The 23,948-nt window shown below is 41.0% G+C and overlaps 1 protein-coding gene across 1 annotated transcript in view; it reads right to left on the bottom strand.

The window, feature by feature from the left end:
• The window catches only part of usp15 (ubiquitin specific peptidase 15), a 28,681-nt gene extending 5,779 nt beyond the window's left edge, over window positions 1-22,902 (bottom strand). The window contains exons 1-19 of the mRNA XM_085436079.1: window positions 22,799-22,902; window positions 21,965-22,092; window positions 21,551-21,681; window positions 19,363-19,489; window positions 18,296-18,441; window positions 16,490-16,551; window positions 10,858-10,947; window positions 6,567-6,714; window positions 6,247-6,420; window positions 4,461-4,619; window positions 4,103-4,327; window positions 3,909-3,992; window positions 2,963-3,057; window positions 2,567-2,755; window positions 2,331-2,449; window positions 1,926-2,207; window positions 1,683-1,753; window positions 261-376; window positions 25-174 (exon numbers count right to left, since the gene is read on the bottom strand). Coding sequence (XP_085292205.1) covers window positions 25-174; window positions 261-376; window positions 1,683-1,753; window positions 1,926-2,207; window positions 2,331-2,449; window positions 2,567-2,755; window positions 2,963-3,057; window positions 3,909-3,992; window positions 4,103-4,327; window positions 4,461-4,619; window positions 6,247-6,420; window positions 6,567-6,714; window positions 10,858-10,947; window positions 16,490-16,551; window positions 18,296-18,441; window positions 19,363-19,489; window positions 21,551-21,681; window positions 21,965-22,092; window positions 22,799-22,887 — 2,585 coding nt within the window. The 5' untranslated portion in view covers window positions 22,888-22,902. The remainder of the gene's footprint in view (window positions 1-24; window positions 175-260; window positions 377-1,682; window positions 1,754-1,925; window positions 2,208-2,330; window positions 2,450-2,566; window positions 2,756-2,962; window positions 3,058-3,908; window positions 3,993-4,102; window positions 4,328-4,460; window positions 4,620-6,246; window positions 6,421-6,566; window positions 6,715-10,857; window positions 10,948-16,489; window positions 16,552-18,295; window positions 18,442-19,362; window positions 19,490-21,550; window positions 21,682-21,964; window positions 22,093-22,798) is intronic.
• Between the last annotated feature and the right edge of the window lie 1,046 nt (window positions 22,903-23,948).

Genomic DNA, 23,948 nt, shown 5'->3' with positions numbered 1-23,948 from the left:
GTGCGTGTGTGTGTGTGTGTCTACCTGAGCGGGAAGTCAACAAGTGAGTCCAGTTTATCCCTCATGTAGCGACTGTATGAGAAGCGTTTAAGATGGACCACCAGCACTGGTGGCAGAGACCACAGGTCCAGCTTCTTTGTGGCCTGCTGGTGCTGCTTACAGTTGGGACAGTACCTGTGAGAAGATACATCACCTTTTAGGTGCTGTAACCAGCCAGACGTCAACAACTAGTGTTTTGAATTGTTTTCACTGCTTCTCACCAAGGGTCCTCTGCCCCCAGTTTTTCCTTTGTGGTGAACAGTTCGATGCAGTCCTTCAGCTTGAAGAAAGCCTTTTTTTGAGGTTTGTACTCCATGCTCTCGTGCTTGTCACAGTCCTGCTCCCAGAGACACGAGCATATAGTTGTTAGAGTAAAACAGTTCTGAATTAGTTGTCTGAAATGACATGAATTAAAATCTGTGGCAAAAGAGAACATTTAACTTTGAAAGAAGCCGTTTAAAAGTACAGTTAGAGATAAGTGTTGTCAAGACCTCAACTGTTAATCTCAACAGTACTGCTTAAGGTACTTCAACTATAATATTAATTAATATTATAATAGGTTTTAAGAGAAAAACCAAAAAGAATTAATGTACATGTAATATAAATTAAACTGTTATAAACACTGTTTCACACCATTATCTAATAATCCTAATCATCATAATCCTAAAACACATTACAATTACATAGCACAATTACAACAACAAAAACAACAACTTGTAAATCTGTAGACTCTTGGTTGCATCACATATGTGGAGCAACTAGAGATGAACTGCAAGCTAGGCTGTCAAAAGCTGTGCAAACTGTGCAAAGTTAAGACACATTGGTTATGTTTGAACCCTTACATGAAAGTGCCATCACAGACTGGTGAAGTGTCCTTTCTACTATCATTACTAGTAGTATAGGTTAACTCCATACAGACAATAAGACTCTTTCTGGCAGTGAAAACAGTTTGGTTTCAGTTTGTAGTCCAAGTTCTTTAGACAGGAGCATATAAGGAGGGCTTGATTGGATGTAGGTAAACAGTAAGTAAATGCAGAATCAGAGCTTGAATGTACCCAAATGCAACCTGAAAAGCAAATAAAAAAAATAAATAAAATCTGCATTTAAAAACATTAACTAGTGAACAGGAGAGAAAGGTTTGGACCAGGTGTTCACCAGTTACACTGTGAGCCCCAAAACACTGGTTTTCCAGATTGATTTTGGAGTAACAAGTAGAAAATAGACCATTTCCATTTCTCCAGTAGCAAGAGCAGAAATGATGGCGCTGGAGCTTGTCCATACCATTACATAATTACCGTTAAATAAATTTAGCCCTGGCACTGTTTAATACAAAGTTATCGTAGCCATCCCTACTCAGTTCCTTTCCCTCAGATTAAAATGCGTGGAGTAAGAGGTAATATTTACAGATTACTTTAACACTTAGATGCACTTATTCACGGCATCATCTAGTGAGTAGATCTAGAGTTTCAAACCTGTGGGCTCTTGATTAGAAGACATTTGGAATAGTCACCTCGGTTTCCTGCTGCTCTTCTCTGTGCAGTTATCACAACATGATTATGTTCCACACTGCTCAGCGTCTTGCTGCACTACAACAGTTACACGGTGAAAACAGACAATGTCGCAGCTCCCGACATCAGTTTTACCTCAACAACAGTCTCGTCAAAATACTTCTTCTTGATTTCTGGTTCCCAGTCCAAGGAGAGATAAGAGCGGTCTGTAAAAAGATGGGCAGAACGTAAATATGCTGTAATATTTACAGCAGTTAAAATGACTTCAATTATTGATTAATGCTGTGATTACATGATCGAGGAAAACCAAAAAAAACCAACTTTTCTATTTGCCATTGCAATGATGCTAAAACAAAAACAGTAAAACCCGCTTCCTACCACTAAGTCGGAGGTGTCCCTCGTCAAAGCGGATCTGCCTGGTGTCCTCCTTGATGAGTGAGAAGTCAGTTTTTCCCATGTTATTGAACTGGAATGTAAAAAGTCTCTTCCTGCTGTGTCCGGACGTCTGCTGGCCTTTGGTGGAATTCTGTGGGCCGACCACACCGTTCTCAAGCTCATTGTCCCCACCGACAGAGTCCTCCGACTGGCTGTTGTCGTTTTCAGAGGGCAGCTCCTGATCCTGGCTGGACTCGTCGTCCTGCTCATCGGTCTCCATCTCACCTGAAAGACGGCAGTAGAGCTTTTAACAGCAAACACTAAGCAGCACACTTTTTAAAAAAAAAAAAAAAAAAAGGCATTTCAAAAGGTCAGAACTTTACAAGAAAACTGTGTTGGTGCACTTACTCGGTGACCCCTCCTCCAACAGTCCATTAGTGGCATTACCATTAACAGTGTGTTGTTTAGATGGCTGTGTCTCTTCACAGTCGTCCTCTTCTTCCTCTACAGAAGATCGCACAAACCGACTGCAAACACAAAACCACTTTTTATTCCAAGCACAAGTTTTTGTTTTTATTTTCTATTTCTAAACGACACAGCGTTGATTATCTGCAAAAAGAGCCTGTCGATTTTTGCTGACTTACCAGAGGCGCTGGAGCAGCATGTTGTAGAGCTTGTCTTCACTGAGGGTTCTGGGGACAGCGATGAGGAAGGGTTGTCCAAACAGCGGCGTGCTCGTGTGGTTATATCCTGACTGCTTGTACTTTTCTCTCAAGTGCACTGGGATCACTACGTGGTCTGTGTCCTCCACTCTGTTCACCGCCACCTCAAAGCTGCAGAGAGACATGTGGTGAATCCTTTAGAGTCACGCTGGTTAAGCAAGATGTCGACAAACCAATGAAAAGTGAAACTCAGCATCCTAGCGTAAAAAAAACAAAACAAAAAACCTACGTTTTTGAAAATGGCACATGCCTGCAGTTTGTTATATCTACATAATCTGCAGACGTGTTGTCTGTCAGCTGCTCATATCTGACACTCACACATAAATATCATCTCTCTCCATAATGCTGCTGAGGTTTTCATTGGTGGCGAAGATCCGGTGGAAACGGTGGTTATAGATGTCAGTTACAATCATCTGAAGGATAAGAGACGGGAGAGTCAGTGCTGAGAATCCTAATTATGGCCAGCAATTAAATTAATCTGCCAACACATCTTAAAAAGCCATTTAGTAGATTGGTAAGACGAGCTTAAGATGACGGGCAACATAACTTCAAATCATGAGAAAAAACTTTTTAGAACTTAATTAACCAGCCTGTATTTGAAATGATCTTTTTCATAGTTTAAATTCTTTCATAGTCCTCTCAACCTCTGCAAAAAAAAAAAAAAAAAAAGCACCTTTCTTTTGTATCTGCACTGCAGGAACTAGGGATACTTCCAAAGACCTGTTTCTGGGGTTTGTTTTACTAGTACTTCAGGATGGCGCAGGCTTTGAGTGACAGTAGGATACACTGCTGTAAACGCAACCCGGATCTGAAAGACCAGGCTTAATTAAGCCTATATGGAGGAAATACAATGTGATTTTTGACTCATTTTGACTCATTTCCCTTGCGTGTTATCTCACTTTGTGACCTTGACGAACCACACAGAGAGAAGTCATGTAGAGAAAAAAATGAATAACCTAAAACAGACCTACAAGAAAATAAACGACCACACTGATTAGTGTGGCAGCTTTGCTATTCTGTCTGTGCAACATGTAGTGTAACAGCATAATAGCAGGTTCATACATATTGAATTCCAGTTCCCTTGGTCTCTAGTTATCCTTTGTGTCCCTGTTCCTCACCTCTCCCTTTATCTGAAAAATATGCAACATTTCCCCTCACTAGCTTCTGTAGCTCAGAGGACAACATCTATTAAAAAGTAGATGTCAGCATTACAACATGATAACAGAGGCAGGATTCCTGCGCAGGCTGATGCTAAATATTCTACCTTTTCAGCAGGCACGCCTGACAGGTTGGACAGGGAGGTACACAGGTCAGAAATGTAGCCCACTTTCGGCACAGTTAGTTTGTACTGAGGGGAAAAAAAACAAAAACATGATTACTGCCTGCTGTTCATACATGAAATGGCATGATACTGCTTACAGTAGTCATTTTTTTTCCTCTCTGTGCTCAGCTTGTTACCTGTGTGGGTTTGGCCAGAGGGTCCAGTCTGACTAAATAAACTTCTAGTGTCCGTTCCTTCTTCATGGGCAGTGGCAGGGTCAAGTAGCAGAAAGGATCAAAGGTCACAGAGACCTTCGAGCACACAGGACACACCAGAGTCGACTTGAAAAGACCGTGGAAGATGTCCACAATAATGGAGTCATTTCTCTTAATGTGGTTCTCCCACGCCTCCTCTGCCACAACCTGGCATAAAAAACAAAAACAAAAAACAGGTATACACAAAAATTTAATAAAATGTAACTAAATAAATAAAATAAATCTTTTCTTTTTTTCTTTTTTTACTTTTATCAATCCATTCATGAGCCGCTGGTCTCACCTTATCAGGCCGACCATTTGCATCCTTGAGCTGAATGTAGGGCTTCTTTCTGATGCGGTTCAAGTCCTCATGTAGGCCATCCAAAAGGAAAGCCAGAAGCTCATGAGAGTCCTGCTGCTGGTAGCCCGAGAACTGGGGAGCAAAGCGGCCCACCTGTGTCTGGATGAGTGGGGAGGGGAGAAAAAAAACAAACATACTTTTTGGAAAAAACACATGGGTAGAGGAGCAAAATCAAGTCGGCCTCATCATAATACATCACACTGAGTAACCGGTTTCTTTCAAAATAATATAAGATGTCCATGTTCTCTATTCTGTAGCCCATAGGTCTTAAACTGAAATGGTTTTAACCTTTATACGCTCAGCAATAAGATTAAGACTAGCTGTTGCAATTAGCTAATAAAAATATGAAAAAGGCATAGTTAAAAACACCAATATTTTATCACTATTAAATCAACATTCCCAGAAGCAATTTCAAATACCTTTAACTTCATACAAAGTGCTGTTTCTATTTTGCTTGTAGATTAATTACTTCATCTGAGTGAGAAAAATCTAGTCTGTTTTGGGCCTGAACAAGTGCATTAAAGTCAGGGTTAGTGTATATGAGGTCTAAATGTGACTAACTGAGGAGCTGTACCTGGATGTTAAACTTTGTCAAATTTCAATTTCGATAAACTTCAATTCAAAGAGAACTTACATCTTTGAGCATGTCTCCTTATCTGTAGAAAGTCTGCGACTCTGATGAAGTTATTAAAACTGTTTATACTAGAAAACTATTTTAATTAACAACAACATGGTTCATTTTCAGCACTGGCTTACACGACAGCTCCTGGTGTTTAACACAATGCAGAAGTACCACTTTCAATCACTTTAACTTAAATCTGACATTTGTCCTTGTCAAATTTCGACAGTGAACAAATCCCTCCCTGTCTGTCTCTTTCACTGAGTGCACTGCTGCCAGCTCAAAGTCTTTCGTTATCTCACTTACAAACATAATAACTCGCTTGTGTTGCAGCTCTCATCCAGAGCCAAGGAGAAAAACTCAAAATTGTCTGCTGTGATTTCAACTGAAGTTCAAGGTTTCCTACAAAGTCTTTGATCCATCTTGTCACAATTCACCTGGAAAGGGGCACATTCTCAAATACTTCTTTTTCTCAGAGGGTACATCAACTCAATTGTTTGTTCCCACTCTGCATTACTCAAATTCTTGTATTTCTCAATCCAAATTGCAGTAAATAAATGAATGTTGTTTAAAATTCTTCACTCTGGATCAATATTTTTAATTGTTAGTTGACAGCTTCCAGGCTAGCAAACTCAAATCTTTCATAGACATTGATCAATATTCACATTTGCTTACTTGCACCATCAAAATTTCAGGATAAACACACTCACCTTAATAAAACACTCAAATTAAAGTGCAAGTGACAAATTTTCATTTCCCACAAACTACAAAAACAAAAAAACAACAACAACAAACACAAAATAAGCTATTCTCTTATGGGGAATATTTGGTGGCTAAAAGAGAGAAAAATGATTTTTTAAACTATGTTTTAATGTCCCATCGACCTCACAGGGCCTACCAATGGACTGGATGTGGCCGGCGGCCATACAATGTCCATGTCTGTTTATGCATTTCATTGGGGAGTGCCATCATGAGATTATTAGCTCCTACAGATTGATGCAAGCCTTCATCTGTCCAACATCGATCAAAAATAGTTTTTTAACACATGTGAAGATTCAAAGATGAAGGTTCCTTCACACATTTAATATATTTTTTCCAAGGAATTACCTTGAAAGGCCTCGGGGTGACGTAGCTGTATTTGCCTGACCACAGCTGTTTAATAAGCTCCGCGTAGGCTTTGGCAATCTCCCCCTTCATGCCCAGTGGATTGTCCTCATTCAGCTCATCTGTGTACTTGTCTTTGAGGAAGTACTCCGTCAGCGGAGGGGTATTGCTTAAACACTAAAACGCAAAAACAGGAGAGAAAAATATCTTTCAAATTAACTGGATTTTTTATTTTTTGAAGTTTTCTCTGTAGAATTTTGAGTAAACATTGGCGTGCTAATTAGCATAGTTCCAGACTCTAAAGAGCTCCATGAAAAGATTACCTGCACAGCAGAGTTCATGAAACAGGTGTTGCCCAGGTTTGAGAGTCCACACAAGCCTGAGCGCTCGCTCTGCCTGCTCTGGTCCGAGTAGTCATAACTGTTGCTGTAAGGGTGGTAGGATGGTAGACTATAGCTCGAATTCTTCACACTGTACAATCAACATACAGACATTGAGAGATTAAACAGGGTCGTTTGTGGAAAGTCATGAACACTGATGAACAGAGAAATCTAATACTAACAGACAACATCTACACTAAATCAAATTAAAGTTTTTAACAAACAACAAAACTTTACAAAGACTAGAAGGTACACAGCTTCACTATTTCATCCCCTCTCTTTACAGCTTCCTAGACAATTATTAAGAGCCTTAAGATAGGCCTGCCCAGCTGCAGCAATCAGCAGACCTCTGGGAGCTCGATAAAGCAGCGTTGGCCGTTTCTGGCTCCCACTGGTCAAGGGAAACTGCTGCGATGGCGGTGGAGGCAGTTGCCTCGCAGTTCAACACTCGGTGGTCCACCCTCCTGCCATCCAGCTCCACCGCCTCAGGCCTCAGGCACCACCAGCAACACAGGAGCATGACATCTCAGCCCCACCCCGGCCCTTGATGGCCTGCATGTCCGCACGAAACTAGACAGCCAGCAGCTTCGATGGGGTTTTCTTGGGTCCCTTGTATGAAAAGTTTGGGTATCTGAGATCAGAAAGGACGGTCCGGCTCCAGTTTTGACTGTTGAGTCTTAGTCTTAACTCAGCTCAAGCCAATCCAGCTCCAGAAGCAGTTTGAATAGTCCAGGTGAAGTTTAGGCCTGAATCTGATTCCAAGTCCAGCACAGGCCAACCTTTAAAACTGTACAATTCAATGCACACGAAAGCACACATTCTGGTCTGTCTTAGAGTTAACTGGTCAGCTCCCCTCTCCTCATTTCTCCCAGTCTTCTTGTTCGGGCTCAATCGCCTGTCATCTCGTTATCCTCTCTGCTTCAATTCGTTTCCCCCCCCCGTCCTATGCCGTCCTGTCCTCTGCTCCTCCCTCTGGCCTGCCTGCTGCTCTCTGCTGCTCTACGGCTACCAGCAGATATTTATAGCAGCAGCAACAGCAGCAGCAGCAGCAAGGATGCTCAAGACTGCTGCTGCTGGAGGTAGAGGTGCACAGAGAAAGAGGGAGGGCGGGAGAAGCAAAGAGAATGGGGGGGAGGGGCGGACAGTACAAGGGGGGAGAGGATGACAGAAGAGAAATGAGATGGGGATGGAGGAAGCAGCTGATCCACTGCATCCAGCTGAGGCTGCAGTATTCACAGGACCAACTCACATTTACAGAGAGGAGTCGAGACATACATACAAAGACACATTAACACAATCATGCCAGCACGTAATTTATCCCATTTTCTCACACTAGCATGCATATATCACTGTTCTCACTTTACTCTGCACACTAGCACAAATTCCTGCTCTTTTTTTCCTTCTTTTGCTGGTAAAACACAACCTCTGACACTCTGGACTAAGTAAATCACACTTTGACACACCCTTCTTTCATCCTCTTTAATATGTCATGGCTGTCTCCATGAGAGGTTTGAAAGGGGATGATCTAAATAAATAAACTCCAACCCAGAGAAAGAAGTGGTTTTTTAATCATCAGGGGCAGTATGTGTGTACAGGCAGGCGATGAGAAGGTGAGAAGTGGGAACAGATGAAACGTATTCTGAAGGTCACTCAGACTGCAGAACATGTGCATCGCAATGAGCTCGGAGGAAAGGAGAGGTAAAGGGATCAAAAGACACAGAGGGAGAGAGTGAGTGTGTGAGAGGAGCAGAGACTGGCTGCCAGAATCAGGGGACGCTACCTCGCAGGACGGTGACACTTAATGCAGTTGCAGAGCATCACTTGCTGAGGCTAAACCGACCAGGCCGAAACCACAGAATCAAAAAGACAAGGGTTATGTAATATGGGAACACTTCATATGAAAGGGGAAAAATTAATTTAAAAAAAAAAAAAATCCCTATGTATAATTCAGAGAGAAAAAAATGACAGCGCTGCTACCAGAGTGAATCAGGGACAGGAGAGCTGCTGAGAGTAAAGATCCAATTTCCCCAAGTCACCCACTCTGTGCATTCAACAATCCATCGACTGTGCAGAAAAAGATGCATCGGCTGTGGCAAAAATGTGCAACTATGCTTCAAGTACAAGTCAGACGTGCGAGCTGAAAAAATGTCTGAGAAAGTATTTTATGATTGTGATACTTTTACGAATTCAAAGAAAGGCTCAGTTGATTTTAACACCTTCATTCTTTGTCAATATTGATTTTTAAGGTGGCCAAGCCTGTGACTACCATTTCTGCATTTCAACAGTACTGAGAAATGTGATGCACAATGTCTATTATATACCACACGCAGGCACACACACACACACACACACACACACACACACACTCCAGCATGCAGTAAATCACACGCATTACATGAAGGGAGGGAACAGTGAACAGTGTCCACTGGACAGCAAAGGCAGTAAGCTCCACCCACAGAGTGTATGTGTATCTTTTGGACATGGCTGAGAGAGCCTCTGGGTCAAACAATACACAACAAACAATATATTTAGGCAAGAGTTCAATATTCTCAACACGTAGGCTAGCAGTAGAGCTGCATGACTGGGCATAAACTGAATTTCTTTTTGGAGAGTAATGCATTCACTTGTTAACCAAGTTGCATTTTACACTGGGACACAAAGAAAACAAGACTATAATTTTCCATTGTGTCAAAAGCACAGAAACTGCTTTCTGTTAAACTGCCGTCACAGATTGCAGAGCATTACACAAAAAAAAAAAAAAAAAAAAAAGCCTTAAGAGGGCAGTATATGCTGGAATTTAAATTTAGGGTACAAGGCTAGTCTAAATGTAAGAAACTGCTCTGTTTGGCTAACATTAGCACAGCTAATCATTCAGTTACAGGTTGGCTTGAATGGGTATGACAAGACAATGCTCCTGGCATGTGGAGGGTGGAGTGCTAATTATTCTACAGCCACCAGGCAGTAGTACCCTGTAGCTGTAGCATAATCAGCTTAACATAGTAGTATTTCTGGCGCCATTTCCCAGGTTAGCTACAATGGCATTGCAAGCTGACTTATGTTATTTATTTATTTTGATTTTTTTTTTTAACTAAATGCAGAAAGGAAGATCCAAAGTTACGAAAAAGCAGATTCCACCCAAATTCAATTGCCTGATGAGTCAGTTAGTTTTTGGCAACTGCGGTCTATGCTTCAGGAAATGAAGACTGATGAAATGAGCAGTCATGTCAGTTTTAGCAAACAAATGCAAAGATTCTGTCCAAGTCTCTGTGAAGTTTGTGGATATGGGCATAGTTTTAATAAGAGGCCACATGCAGACTCCCCTCAGGACTATCAGCCACAAAGAGGCTGCAGGTATTAGAAAGACATTTAAATTAGGAAGTCTAGCCTGCATTACAGATTTATAAATCTTATCAATCACTGAACCCTAGAGTCAGTTATTCCTACTGGAAACTTTATGATCTTGTACATTATGTGGGAACAGGAGAAAAATCATCTGACATTACCAGCTAATCTACTAGGAACATGAACTTGAAAGTAACTGACTGACAGCATGCTGTCGTGTTGTATTTAAGCAAATGTTCAAGGTTTAAGTTTTTAATTTTCCTGAAAGACATATTTAGATGTAGTCTGGTGTTAAATCAAATAACATACAGAAGCAAAACCTCGTGGAATGTTGCTAGATGAAATAACCACCACATTAGCCCAAATCATGCAACCACAGCTAGCCAGTGCCATCATCAATTGGAAAATAGATTTGCAAATTTGAGTAATATAATCAGAAGCTGAGTAAGGCACCCAGAGGCTTTGTTGTTAATAGAAAGAGAGTCTACTGTCACTGAAGAAATTCTAAGAGATCAGTCCAACGCAAGCGCCCTTCCCCCCTCTTTTCTATCAGCTCTTACAGCTGAAAATGCATCATCAGGAGATTTAGAACACCCAAATTACAACCAGAGATAGACCTGTACAAAACAGAGTTAGATGAATTTCATAGTGAGAAGCTACAAACAGCTTCAGTAATGGAATTATGGAATGAGTCTAAACAGAACTGATAAAAGAGTCAAGAAAAAGTTTACATAAGTTAAAAGCAACAAATTTTTAAGCCAATTCCTTCCAGCATTCTGGCGACTTCAGCGTGAAGTTCTGTCCTGAACTCCAGGCTGCACATCAGGCTCCATCTCTGGCTGTTCCCATCCAAACCCACCCCTCTGCTATTCAACCCACAACTATGCCTTACTTCCTGCTGTTGAAGCTGCTGTTATGATTGTTTGTGAGAGATGAAGGCGAGATCTTTGGCAAAGCAGAGAGATTGGAAGCACCAGATGACCTTCAAAAGATAAAGAATAGATCATGAATTAGAGTGGAAAATAAGGAGCTGTTCCAGAAAGCTGAGTGCCGATCAAATTAAACAGCGATGAAACAAAATAAACGGAGTGATATGTCAGTAGGGATGGGTACCGGTGTCCGGTGCCGTTCTGACATAAACGGTAGTAACCAGAACGAAAAGCAGCGCACATTTCGGTGCTTTATTTCGGTGCTTTTTTTTCCTGAGCTGTGATACACTTCTAGCCAATCATTTTACGTTTCCGAGGATAGTAGGCGGGTCCAGGTATGTACGTTCTTTTAGAGCAGAGCTACTATGGAATCAGAACGATGCCAACTTGAAACGAAATCGAAAAAAATATTGAAACCGAAAAAAAAATATTGTAACTGAAATAAATGTACTGAAAAATCTTGTATTGAAACCGAAAAAAAAATTGATAGTGAAAAACAATTAATTGAAACTGCAATTTTTTTGTTTTCGCTTACAATTTTTTTTTTCAGTTTCAATCCATATTTCAGTTTCACTCTGCTGGCACTGGTTTGGCGTCCGGGGGCGCGCTGAGGGGCGGGGATTCCGACCCGCATGTATTTGCATATATTATAATGCTGACCAATGACTGGAGAAAACACTGACTACGCGGCTGCGGTCACGGACAAAGTTGCACGTGTCTGTTCGGAAATGGCAGATGCTGAGAGGTTCAGGTTTACATTACAGACTATTTCAAAGTGACAGCCTGAGGTGTTCTTCAGTAAATTGGACTACCGGACAGGAGGACCTGAGGCCCCACAGCATTATTTTTGGTAGGTTAAATGTGTTTGTACGCTAATCCGTAATTTAGGTCCTTAGCTAGCTACCTAGCCAGCTAAGGAACTAGCTAGCTAAGATGAGCACTCGGCTGTTGGGGAAACTTGTTTTGTAAAGTTCGTTTAGCTAACCCGTGCAGGTGAATGAATTTACCCTGACTAAAGAAATCAAGAGAAACGCACCGGGCTGCTCGGTGACTAACCACGGTTACTGTACTTTTATTATGAGTATTATACTGTAAGAGCAACAGGCTGGACTCTGCTTCTGCTCCTGTGCAGAGCTGATTATTAAATATGTGCAAACAGCAGCATGTTTTCTTTCGCTTTCCACTTGTGGAACGACATTAACGCCAATTTTAAAAACCTGGCACTTCAGTAACCCCTCATTAGTCAATAGCTACGGATTAAATAGCAAAGCCCGATACTTATGTACTGAAACCAACTACTTCCGCTTGTCAGCTTAAGTTAAAATGTTACATTTTTCCTCTGATTATTTTTTTAGCTTTTTTTTTTAGTTTGTTACAAATATTCAGGTTAAAAAACTGTCCGAATTATTTTTAATGAATTATGTTCACAAAGTCACATGTGCAATACTCTGTACAGCTTGCGTCCTTTAGGACAAATAATTTGAAACATTAATATTTCTTGTTCAATACTGAGCTGATAACACCTCTGTATGTTGTGACCAGGATGCAGCAGCAGACTGAACCTCGACTGAAACCTGCTCCATCATCTCATCTTTGCAGATGTCCATTTATAAAGCATCAACAACTCAAAGGTAAACATGATATTAGAAAATGTGTTAGTATATAAGGCCTTTAAAACAACTAAAAAATAAACAGCTGTTGGCAGAACTGTAGGACTGAACAACTTCAGATTCCGAGTGTGTGAGGACAGAGAAGGATCAGCTCTTTCAGATTTGAGAGATAAACTTTATATTTCAGTTTGTGATGATTCTGTTCTGTTTGTGATTACAGGAGCCGTCCTCAGATTCAGACCTCAGCACCACCCAGTGACAGCAGACAGATCATCCTATAGCTTCAATCTTTGTAGTAACTCCAAAATTAACTGAAGAAAACAGTACAAAGGTTAAAGTACCACATGTGCTGTCAGTGAAAGCTGCAGCTGTTTTATTGATAAATTTAAAGACAAAAGGATTAATCACCCCTGTAACTGTGTCACTATACATCAGCATTAACAGTACCTCAGTTTGGTGTTTCAGAAAACTGCTGATCTCAGACCTGCACAACTTCTGTTTTAAACACTGAATGTACTCAGCTACATGAAGAGCACATGATGTTTTCTCTGACACAATTAAATAAAACCTGATTAAAGTCAAAGGTTGTTACTTGTATTTGAACTAAAAACTTGTGATCTGGAATTCTTTCACTGTTTTTTGACAATAGTGTGTTATTTATCATAAAGTAATTCAGAGTCATTCATACCAGAGTAACCAGAGAGCACAACATATATTTAACTTTCTACAGGACTTAAAGATATTCCTCTGAGGATTATCTGAGTACTTCTAACATTACACAAAGCAAAGGTCTCCATCAGTGTTCATGAAATGCTGGGTTCATCCTTCTTGTGAGGGAGCTGCTGGTGAAGATCACGAGCCCTGCTTGATCCCGGCGATGAGTTTCAGTCTTCCTGGTGTTTATGAAATGATGCCTCTCACTGTGGGTCAACAGAACATCTGGCACAGGACAGCTGTAATGAAAGAAATTGAAGAAGTTTTGAAGAAAAAAAAAAAAATCTTGGAAATGCCCTATATGTGAGAAGCAGATTTTGTATTTACTTTTCTTTTGCCAATCAAAATAACAAAGTATAATTTTCACCATACAATTACTAACCTTGTCATCTCCTGGACTGTCTGTTTTGGGCTCTGGGCTTGTCCTTCCCAGCACTCATGAGACTGCTTTGCTGCACTGTGGTATGAGGTGCTAACCTGTTGACAGTGTTGGGAAGGTTAATTTTAAAATGTATTCCACCAAAGATTATAGAAGTAATGTATTCTGAATACTTTACAACTACATGGATGTACTATTGCTGTGTGATTTATTACTATTACTGAAGGCTACTCGCCATACCAATACCAAGTAGATGTTAAAATCATAATATAAATGAGTAACAGTAGGTGGACATTAGGTAAGGCTGCACTTTTTGCTGTGATCTCGTATAGAAAACTATCCCACGCGTATATAAAACAGGTCCGCGGCTCCGAACTGTAGTAAAGGGACCTCTGGCTAATACGTCGGCCTCGTAGCTGAAAACTAGCTTTACTTTGTTGTCTGGGTCAACTCTGCTTGCGAGAGACAGAGAGAGGCGTTGAAAGGCTGCTCCAATGGAGCTTATTGTTTCAGAGGAAAACACGAACACAGTGTACAGTCGAGTCTTAATAGCTTACTTACAGCTGGGCTTGTCAGGCACTCTTTTTGGCTGCAGTGGTTATTATGTTTACATGCTTCCAGCTCCCGTTTCTGCTCCGTGGCAGCTCGTACTTTTCCTTTCTCTCCCTCCCTCGCTCACAGACACATAACGGGTATGGCAGTCCATTCTCCCTGCAGCACAGACTACACTGCCCATGAGGCTACATTGTTTAGGGCGATGCCTGTAACACTGCTATTGCCTTCATATTAAATCATTTTTGTATAATAATTTTTAGAGGCTCTTATTGCGCGTTTTGTTTGGGTTTCCACCGGCGTGGAATTACCAAAAATTGAGAGACCATTGCCTAACATATGAAACAGGAAAATACCGCCATGTAATCCACTTATTTCAACAAACTAACTGTATTCTCAATATCACCTATTGAACGGTAACTGTAACAGATACATTTACTCATATTTTGTATTTTAAATACGTAACTCCGGTGCATGTATTACGTTACTGCCCAACACTGCCTGTTGATGAGATCTTGTGCTGTTCCTAAAACACCGGCCTCCAACTCCTACAGAGACACGGGTGTCCCTAAATTTAGCAAATATTAGCTTCAGGCTAGCTTGCTACGACGAATAGGCTAATACCAGCATTTTACCACACCAGATGTAGCTAAAAAAAAAACTAAACTAATGTCCAGTCCAATGGGACAGCAAGGAAAGATGACAAAAAATGATTACTTACTTGCGGTTTGGAGGGTCAAGCTGAAATTGAAGCAGCCATTGAAAGACGGGAAGAGAGAAAGATGGCAGCTTGGTCAGCACTAGTGACCTCTATATAGCAAATACATGCGGGCCGGAATCCGCGCCCCCGGACGCCAAAACAGTGCCAACAGATTGAAACCGAAAAAAAATGGTTTGAAACCGAAAAAAATGGATTGAAACTGAAAAAAAAAATTATAAGCGAAAACAAAAAAATTACAGTTTCAATTAATTGTTTTTCACTATCAATTTTTTTTCGGTTTCAATACAAGATTTTTCAGTACATTTATTTCAGTTACAATATATTTTTTCAGTTTCAATATTTTTTTCGGTTTCGTTTCAAGGTGGCATCGTTCTGATTCCATAAGCTACAGATTAAAAATGTCCAAGGCGAAGCGGTCAAAAGTCTGGCTGTACTTCACAGCAAATTATGCAAACTCAGCAGCCTGCAACAAGTGCTTTAAGCTGATACTGTGATACTGTCAAAGGAGGTAACACCTGGAATCCGATGAAACACCTGGCGACGCATAGCATTTTTTTTTTTTTAAGCCAAGAAATGCGCTGTATTTGATAGCTTGCTGCGAGACCTCACACCGAGCGCATCTACTGCGGGTGTGGTGCCTGTTATCAGACCCGGAGTTAGCAACATCCCCAAAAACACGAAGAGGAGAGTCCTGGCCCCTAGCCCTGCCAGTGTAGCAGAAATGATGAGGATGATGATGCAGCAGCAGCCGTTCTTCTCTGCGTGAGTAGCTTAATGTTGTTCGTGTGTAATTTACGTTGAGTAGGCTAACCACGTTATTACATTAATGCAGGTAAGGTGAACTAGCAAACATCATCATAGCTACATGCGGCTGTCTTCTTGTTTGATGGCAGATACTCCCTTCACCCTGGCCAAAAAGGCTAAAATGACCAAAGAAAAAGAGGGAAACGGCTAAACATGAGAGGTTTTTGGATAAAATTTGTGGTTTTTCCATTGTTTAAGCACTGCTTCCAGCCAAGAGTGATATCATATATGCCCCATAGCTGCAGAAAAGGCTAACATTGTTATCTTTTTACAAAAACCAGCTGAACATGAGAGGTTTTTGGACCAATTTTGTGTTCTCCATTCTTTAAGCACCGGTTTGAGCACCGGCACCGTTTCAAAAGTACCGATTTGGCACCGGTATCGGATAAAACCTAAACGATACCCATCCCTATATGTCAGCAACAAAAGGTCGAGCAAAAAAAGAAGGAAACTCAGGCAAAGTCACAAGGGGCGGAAATCTTTGACGATGATGCAGCGCTGCAGTGATGTGGCAGGGAAACTTTAAAACCAATACACTTTTAATTCTGCAGGTTTTCCAGAGAGGAAGATAATGGCAAGATCGATGGGAGAGATCCCCACAGCAGGAAATCTGATGTGGTGTCACATCACATTACTGTTTTTCTTCAAACTGACTACATACAAGTTATCTGCCATTCAATAATACTTTGCTTACGTGTAGCTTTTAGTAAAGTGACAGTATTGTTAGAGTACAAAGTAGGAATCTGATTCCATTACTGTGGTACAACTCATTAGAGCCAAAGAAATGTAAGCCAGGCAGTGTGTCATTCACTCACTTGGGTGCCGTGGAGCCTCGGGGCCATGTGCCATCCTCGCTCTTCTGCTCTATTACGAGAACCTGCGGGAGAAGGCAGAAAGAAAAGAGGGATCCATCTGCTTCCACTACTTTAAACACACCAGACATTTGAAATTCTACTCTGTGTCCAAGTGTTATTGGCTTGCTTTATCTGAATTTATCTTCCCAACAAGTCAAAGATCCCCGATTTGATCTCACACAAATCCCTTTAGCGTCATTCGGAGTGGCTGTAGCTCAGGTGGCAGAGCAGGTCAGCCATTAACCAGAAGGTCAGTGGTTCGATCCCAGGCTGCCTCCTGGCTGCATGCCAAATATTCTTGGGCAAGATATCCCATGTTTGCCTACTGGTGGTGGTCAGAGGGCCCGGTGGCGCCAGTGTCCGGCAGCCTCGCCTCTGTCAGTGCGCCCCAGGGCAGCTGTGGCTACAATGTAGCTGCCATCACCAGTGTGTGAATGTGTATATGACTGAATGTAGTGTGAAGCGCTTTGGGGTCCTTAGGGACTAGAAAAGCGCTATACAAATGCAGGCCATTTACCATTTACCATAAAATTCTCCCCAATGGAATACGTGGAGCTACCCCTGTGGTGAATCCTTGTGACAAAGCATTGGCTGAAAGTAGCTATTATATTTTATTTTATATGTGACAGCTTTAGAATCCATTTGTGGCAGCAGGGTGGAGTACTGGTGTGTAAGGTCATGACTATGCAGAAGAAGGCACACCCACACTTTAGAAAAAAGTAAAAGATATTGTAGACAAGGTGCCTCTAAATATGTAGACAAATGTCACCAGGTTTGTCCCACAGACGGACCTCCAACTCTGGCGTCATGACCCAAGTTGTCAACAGAGGTCCTTGTTTTGTTCTGCAGCGTTGATGAGTTTACTGTAGCAACAAATAAAGCAGTTCTTCACTTGGTGCAGGTTTTAATTAAAGAGGCTTTCAAAAACAGCAGAACAGTGACTGCTGTTACCAGATTCAATCCAGGACAATTTCAAAATAACTGGTGACATGACTGCAGATAACATCACTCTTATATAAAAACTGTGAAATACTTGAGTCTCCAAGCATACTCTTATTCTACCTGTCCAGCCTCTCCAAGTCCTGCCTATCAGTGGGAAACACTGAATACCATTACTGGGTTAACGTGATTGTAGCAGCAGCAGGTAAGTAGGACAACCCAGTGATGCCTGCTGAGTCACTGCAGCCACATGTTTAAATTAATAAATATGTAAAGTCCGCAGTCAGTTTGATGTCAGGTTCTATGCGCGAAAATTCTAGTTCATGAGCCGGCCTCAAACTAGCTTTACTATAAGGTCTTTAAAGTTGAATCTTAATTTCAGGAGTTCAAGTGTTCTAACTTACAGGCCTTTTTCTTGCAACAGCTAGAAAAAGGCTAAACAACACAATCTTGTGGTTTTCCATTATCTGCAATAGCTGTTTATTTTAATTTTAGATAGGAGGAGCAGAGACAAAAAGAATGGATGGATCAACAAAAATAACCTCTTGGATGCAGATTCCAAGTAGATCAAGAAAAGACAAGTTTTCTGATATGACCTGAAAAAGTACTCGTATCTGCCAAACAATACGAGGGAAACCATATCCAACGGAAACTAGAACTAAAACATCTTTTCCTGAGCTCAGGAATGACGGTCTATAGAGCAAGCCATATTCTTACACATCTGACAATTTTCTGAAATATCTTGCCTCTCTTGAAAAAAAGGAACCCTCCAGATCCAAATTCTTCTCACATAGTGAGAATTTGAGAAAAGAGTGGAAAAGTTCAAACCTGTCCTTGGTAGAGGCCGGCATCTTGGATGGTGCTGTCAGGTTTGTTGAGAGGCTCAAAGGTGTTGCTCATGTACCTGTTCCACAGCCTGGTCTCCTTCTCATCAGGGATGCTGAACAGCTTCCTCATTTCCTTCTCAATCATATCTACAAACACATTAGCAAAAAGATGCAGTTAACACTGTGCTGTTTAAAAAAAAAAAAAAAAAAAAAAAAAAAAGGCATGACACTCATGTGCACAAACAAAATGAAATAAAACAACCATACAAAAAAAAACAAAAAAAAAAAACCAACAACTCCATCATCTACATCAATAGAATAAAGTAAATATTTACTTGGACACAGTTATTCAAAAACAACATGAGCAGAGTGTTAAGTTCATGTGTTTGAATGCACGCAGGAGGTGATTCTAATATCTGAAATCCCAAGGGTATATTTAGATCTATGTTGTATATCATTTGTGCTTCCAAGAATGTTTTCCTGGCTCAGAATGAGAATTAGTGGGGTGACCATGCACATAAACACAATTCTGTATTTCTAATCTTCGCACTTTACTGTTATCTAACTCGATAAACAAAAATGTCAATCACGCTTGAGTAAATAATTTTGAAAACACAAAATTTATTCCATTTCCATTTTATTTTCTTTAGCTCTGGCTGGGGGGCACAGCCTGCTGAATTATAAACAACAACAGAAACAAAACAACAGTTTTTACTTCATGTTTCAATGCAAGGATACAATAGCTAGTATCCATACACTGGCAAACAATATGGCATTTACTAGCGTGTATCTGTTGTGTCACAACTGCATAATACTTACAAAAAACAAACAACAACAAAACAAAAAAACACTTAGTCTTATGTACAAGATTTCTTTGTTTCCCCTGCAGCAAAAAGGGGAAATAAATCATCATGTGGCAACAATAGTTGGAAAAACAATTAATTTAAACACAAATACCACAAACAGTAAATGTATTTATATATAATTAGTGTGAAATGTGAACTGAGATCCAAGGAACTCTGGAACTCTGCGGAAACCAGTGCTTACTACTGCTTAGGCAGTGCCTACCTATTGTGTCAGCTTTACTGAAGCGTTTGGTGATCACATTGTCCATATTGCTGTCTTCACAGAGCTTCAGCTCGGTCAGGTACACTTCTACCTTGCAGTGCTTCACAAACATACCCTGTTCAACCACCTGCAAAAAGAGGATGATTATCAATTTACTGCTTTAAACCATGATTATCTAATGTTAAATTACTACGCAAAGAATGAGGGACACGGGCCTAATTCATGAGTAACCCTGTATGGTTTTGGGCTGTCCCACACAAAAAGATCAATGTAAAAGAACCGTGTAGATAACTCAGAAATGATTGCCTTAGAGAAGTCTAACGTTTGCACTTACAACGGAACATAAAATTTAACTGTGTAAAAATCTCACAATCTAACCGTCCACTAATCAGCCAACAGGAATGTAGCACTACATTACACCACAGACAACAGTAACAAGTCAGGCTGAACAGACAGAAGTAAAACATGAAAAACTAAATGTTTAAGATTCCAACATAGATGCAAGCTTGGCTCAGTCATGCCAGCAGAAGCCTTTGACTGTATGATGTTTGTCCAATTGTTATCATGGCTGAGCTTACCTTTGACAGAAGTTTAGGCACCCAAAAAGAAACCGTGACACCAAGCTGGCAAAAATAATCATGATGCAACCCTTATCTCATGTTTATCAAATTCCTGCAAGACTGAAAGAAAACTCCTAAGTTTAACGTGCTAGAAAATGCTTAACAAAATGGATAACAAAGCACACTAAGTTCTGCTGCGCTGGTCTCTACTCATCTGGAGTCCTGATACTTCACAGTCAGGGTGAAGTGCCTAAATTAGCAGCACCTCGTGGAAACAGCTGAGGGGTCCCAGCCTATTTATTTCACCCCTGAGCCCCTCCAGCACACAGACACTCACGCTACTAAACTGCAAAAGTCCTTCACACACAGCTTAGACTCTCTCAGCACCACAACCCTCCCCTACTCAAGGCTCTCGGTGGGCTAGTACACCTCAGCGCACAACCCATCTGTGAGCTCAGTCAACGTCCAACTCACCACCAAGCTCTGACACATTTTCTCAAATCAAAGCCGAGCCAAAACCATTTAGGCCACCCACGCCGCTTCTCCTATACTGGTTTGCCTCTCCTCGCACTCCTTTGAAAAGCTTACGCGCTGCTTCTCTTAGTGTGACCTCAGCTGGCATTCCTCCGCTTGGAAAACAAGGACGCAGGAGCTCTCCACCATTGTTGGCAATCAAACCACAAGTGGAAAGCGGAAGGAGCCACAGTGTCACACCAATGACTACAATCCTACAGTTCCCCCCAGCATAATCCCCACCCTCAAGTTGACAATATAGAAACAACAGGGTAAAAAGAAGAAGAAAACCTCCTTCATGTTGTGTCTCGCAGATCGCTCCATGTAGCTTTTCAGTCATCCAGAACGTTGCCTGAAAATAGAAACCTTGCAGCTACCCGATACGCCACATGACATACATGGCAAAAGAGGAGGGTCAATGTAGGGGGGGGGGGAGGAGACAAGAGACAGACTGATAGATATGGAGAGGGAAGAGGAAGTGCTTCCAGCAGCCATGATGCCATGACTAGCGAGATTTGAAGAGTTGCTTTGATAGCAAAAGTGCCATCACACACAAGTATTCAACTGTAATCACAAACATATAAGCATTCTTCATTTTTTTTACTCCAGCAAACCTTACATACTCTCATGCTAATATGGAAAAAATAAGCACACATACTGCGTTTCATTCATAAAAGAAATGAATGAAAGGCAACTGTTTTTTTTTCTTTGTGATAAGTAAACACCCAGTCTTTCACTATTACTTCTGAGATTCTGTGTAGAGTACACAGAGTAAATCTGTGTAAATCTACCTGACCAACCAAATTACATCAAAAATGAATGTAATGGTTAACTATTCTTTGCAGTTCTTTTTGTTAAATATCTGTCATCATAGTCATATACTATTCACTGTTCAGCAACAGTGACACAAGTTCAAAGTTCCTTTTCCAAAAGTGCTGCATGTCTGATTTTCCCCAAACAGCCTTATTAGCACAATGTTCTCCCTTTTACCCCAACACAAGTCACTGTGCACATTAAACCTTCTGATTCTGTATATGAGAAAACAATCTGAGCTGGCAGCAGAACAAATGTTAAAAAATCCATTCATAATCTTATGCTAATAACTGAACCCTTACCTTGCGCGCGATTGGCTCCTGACCCTCTGTGAGTCCATACCAGCTGACGAGTTTATTCCAGCCTTCTGTTGGGACCAGAATGTAGTCAAGCTCATCAATGAGGTGTTCCTTGATGGCGAGCACATCCCCATCTAGAGGGAGGGAGGGTCATACACGTGCAGTTAAACAAGCACATTCTGTGGGTCAACACTTACACTATTGATAACACACAAAGAACAAGGTGAGCTGGAGAGTTTTCTATGACCCCCCTCCAAAGAAAGGCTACTCTCTGGTTAGTAGACAATGTTTTTGTGTGCGTGTATGTCACTTGCCCACGAAGCTAACCTACCAAAAACTGCTTTCCCATACATTTATCATATACTTTTAGAAGGGATAAAATAGAGATATAAAGAGATGGACTATTACTTGACTTACCTTTGAGAAGACCAGAGTTATCAACCGGTCCTGGGTAGACATTCTGGTCTCCCATCTGGTATTTGTCCCAGCTGTCAAATCCCACATATTTCTTCCACTGTTTGAACCAGTGACTGTCCACTAGGTACCTGCAGAGAAAGCAATCAAGATTACAACATCTCTACTAAAAGCAAGATGTGAAAGACAAGAGTTATATAAAAGGGATGGTGGGGTGGGGTGCATTAAACTATTGGGCTATAAACCAGGTTACCTTGAGGCTACCTTGTGGTGAGTACCCGAAACAAATCTGGTTTTGGGAGGCATACATTACACAGACTGACAGTTGTAACAGTAGCTTTTAGCCGCCGTGTTGAGTTCAGATTGCTACAAGCCTAGCCAGCTGGCTCTGTGATTTTGACAGGTGTTTTTTTTTTTTCCGACTCCGCCCTGCTGAAGTCGGGGGATGAACCCACTGACAGGCAAACCGCTTGGATCATCGGCAAGCTAGCCAATTAGCTGATAGCCTGATAACTATCTGTATCACTCAAACGGCATGTAGCCTTCCTTACACATCCACAGAAAATATGTGACACAGTTTTTTGGAAGTGAAGGATATAAACACCAAAATACAGCATATAAATTTAGTTTAACTGTTTTAAGTCTTAGCGAGAGCTCAACCAGCGCTAGCCTGCCAAGCTGACACATGAAGCTGACAGGCAGCCGTTAGCTAGCTCGGAGCTCACTGTCAACACGGCCCGGCCGTTTTGCTTTCACATCCTCCGTGGGGTTGACAGGCTCAGCAGACCCAGCCCAGAGCCACGCAGTGCCCTTGAAAAGATCACAGTCAATTCTTACCAAGTGTCTCCCTTTCTTAGTTGTGTTTTCAACAGTGTCGCGACCTCTCCTCTTTGGGTATCCAGATCAGCCGCTCCTCCTTCCGCCATCTTTCCTTAGACATTCCCCGGTGCATGGTGGGAAAAAAAGCGGCGCGTCATAGAGGCACGTAGAGAGCGACGCCGCTGCTGCAGCCAATCATCACCGTGGCAGCGTGACACCCAGTGGCAAAATTATTCTAGAAAATGTTTCAAAAGTGCTCCATCATTGTGGATGCACGGGCTTACAGCTGAGAAAGAAACTGTGCCTTTAAAAATAAAGATGAGGGGAAACAATACAAGTGACACTTTTTAACCCTCCGTGAACACTGTAGAAGAGAAAATCACCAAAGAGGCCAATATAAAGAATCTGAAAGTTGAACCATTTATAATATTGCAATTTTGGGAAAAGTACTGTGAAAGCAGAGTTTTATAAACTGCCAGTTACCTCACACTATAACATATCATACACCCGGAAAAGGAAAACAATTAACAAGTGAATGAAGTTCCTGAAGAAAATGTGGTCTGAATGCTGAAAGCTCAGTGATTTGAGTTTTCAAAGCTGGAAAGTAGTTGAATATCTTTAAAATGTACATTAGGAAAGCTGACAAATGACAAAAGAAAAAGTAACTGAAACTAAACCGGTACCTTTAATAAAATACTTTATACAAGCTAAGCTCTTGCAAAGTCCACAGATGTTATACTTTATCACTTTATAGAACATGACTATATGAAAAAACCCAAAACATATCAGTAAAATCCTGATGTGATTTGTTCGTGATTTGTTCTCCATTTTCATAAAATTGGAGACTTTTGATAGTTATGGACTGATTTTTCTTTTTTAAAATTACATTTGTAGCAGCAGGGGCATGTTCAAAAGACACAGGAAGCCCAGATGCTCCAGTTTTCTACTAGCACTTGAAAGCTGCATGCATTTGTGGATTTGTAAAAAGTTAAAGTTGAAGACTCTCAAAACCCAATATGCACATGTGACATGTCCCTTTGTATCAGCCAAATGTATTCATTTGTATTTATTCATTTTCTAATATAAAGATTGTACACAAGTGTTTGGATTGGAATGTACCTTTGGTGTTACTCAACTCATAACCATCAAGTTTTGTTAAACCAGACAA

Source organism: Copadichromis virginalis, linkage group LG17 (assembly GCF_057382275.1).
Source record: "Copadichromis virginalis isolate Kocher_CV1m ecotype Utaka linkage group LG17, C_Virginalis_male_GT1.1, whole genome shotgun sequence".
Lineage (NCBI taxonomy): Eukaryota > Metazoa > Chordata > Actinopteri > Cichliformes > Cichlidae > Copadichromis > Copadichromis virginalis.
Note: the sequence above shows the minus strand (reverse complement) of the source record. Positions and strands in the feature narration are given on the sequence as shown.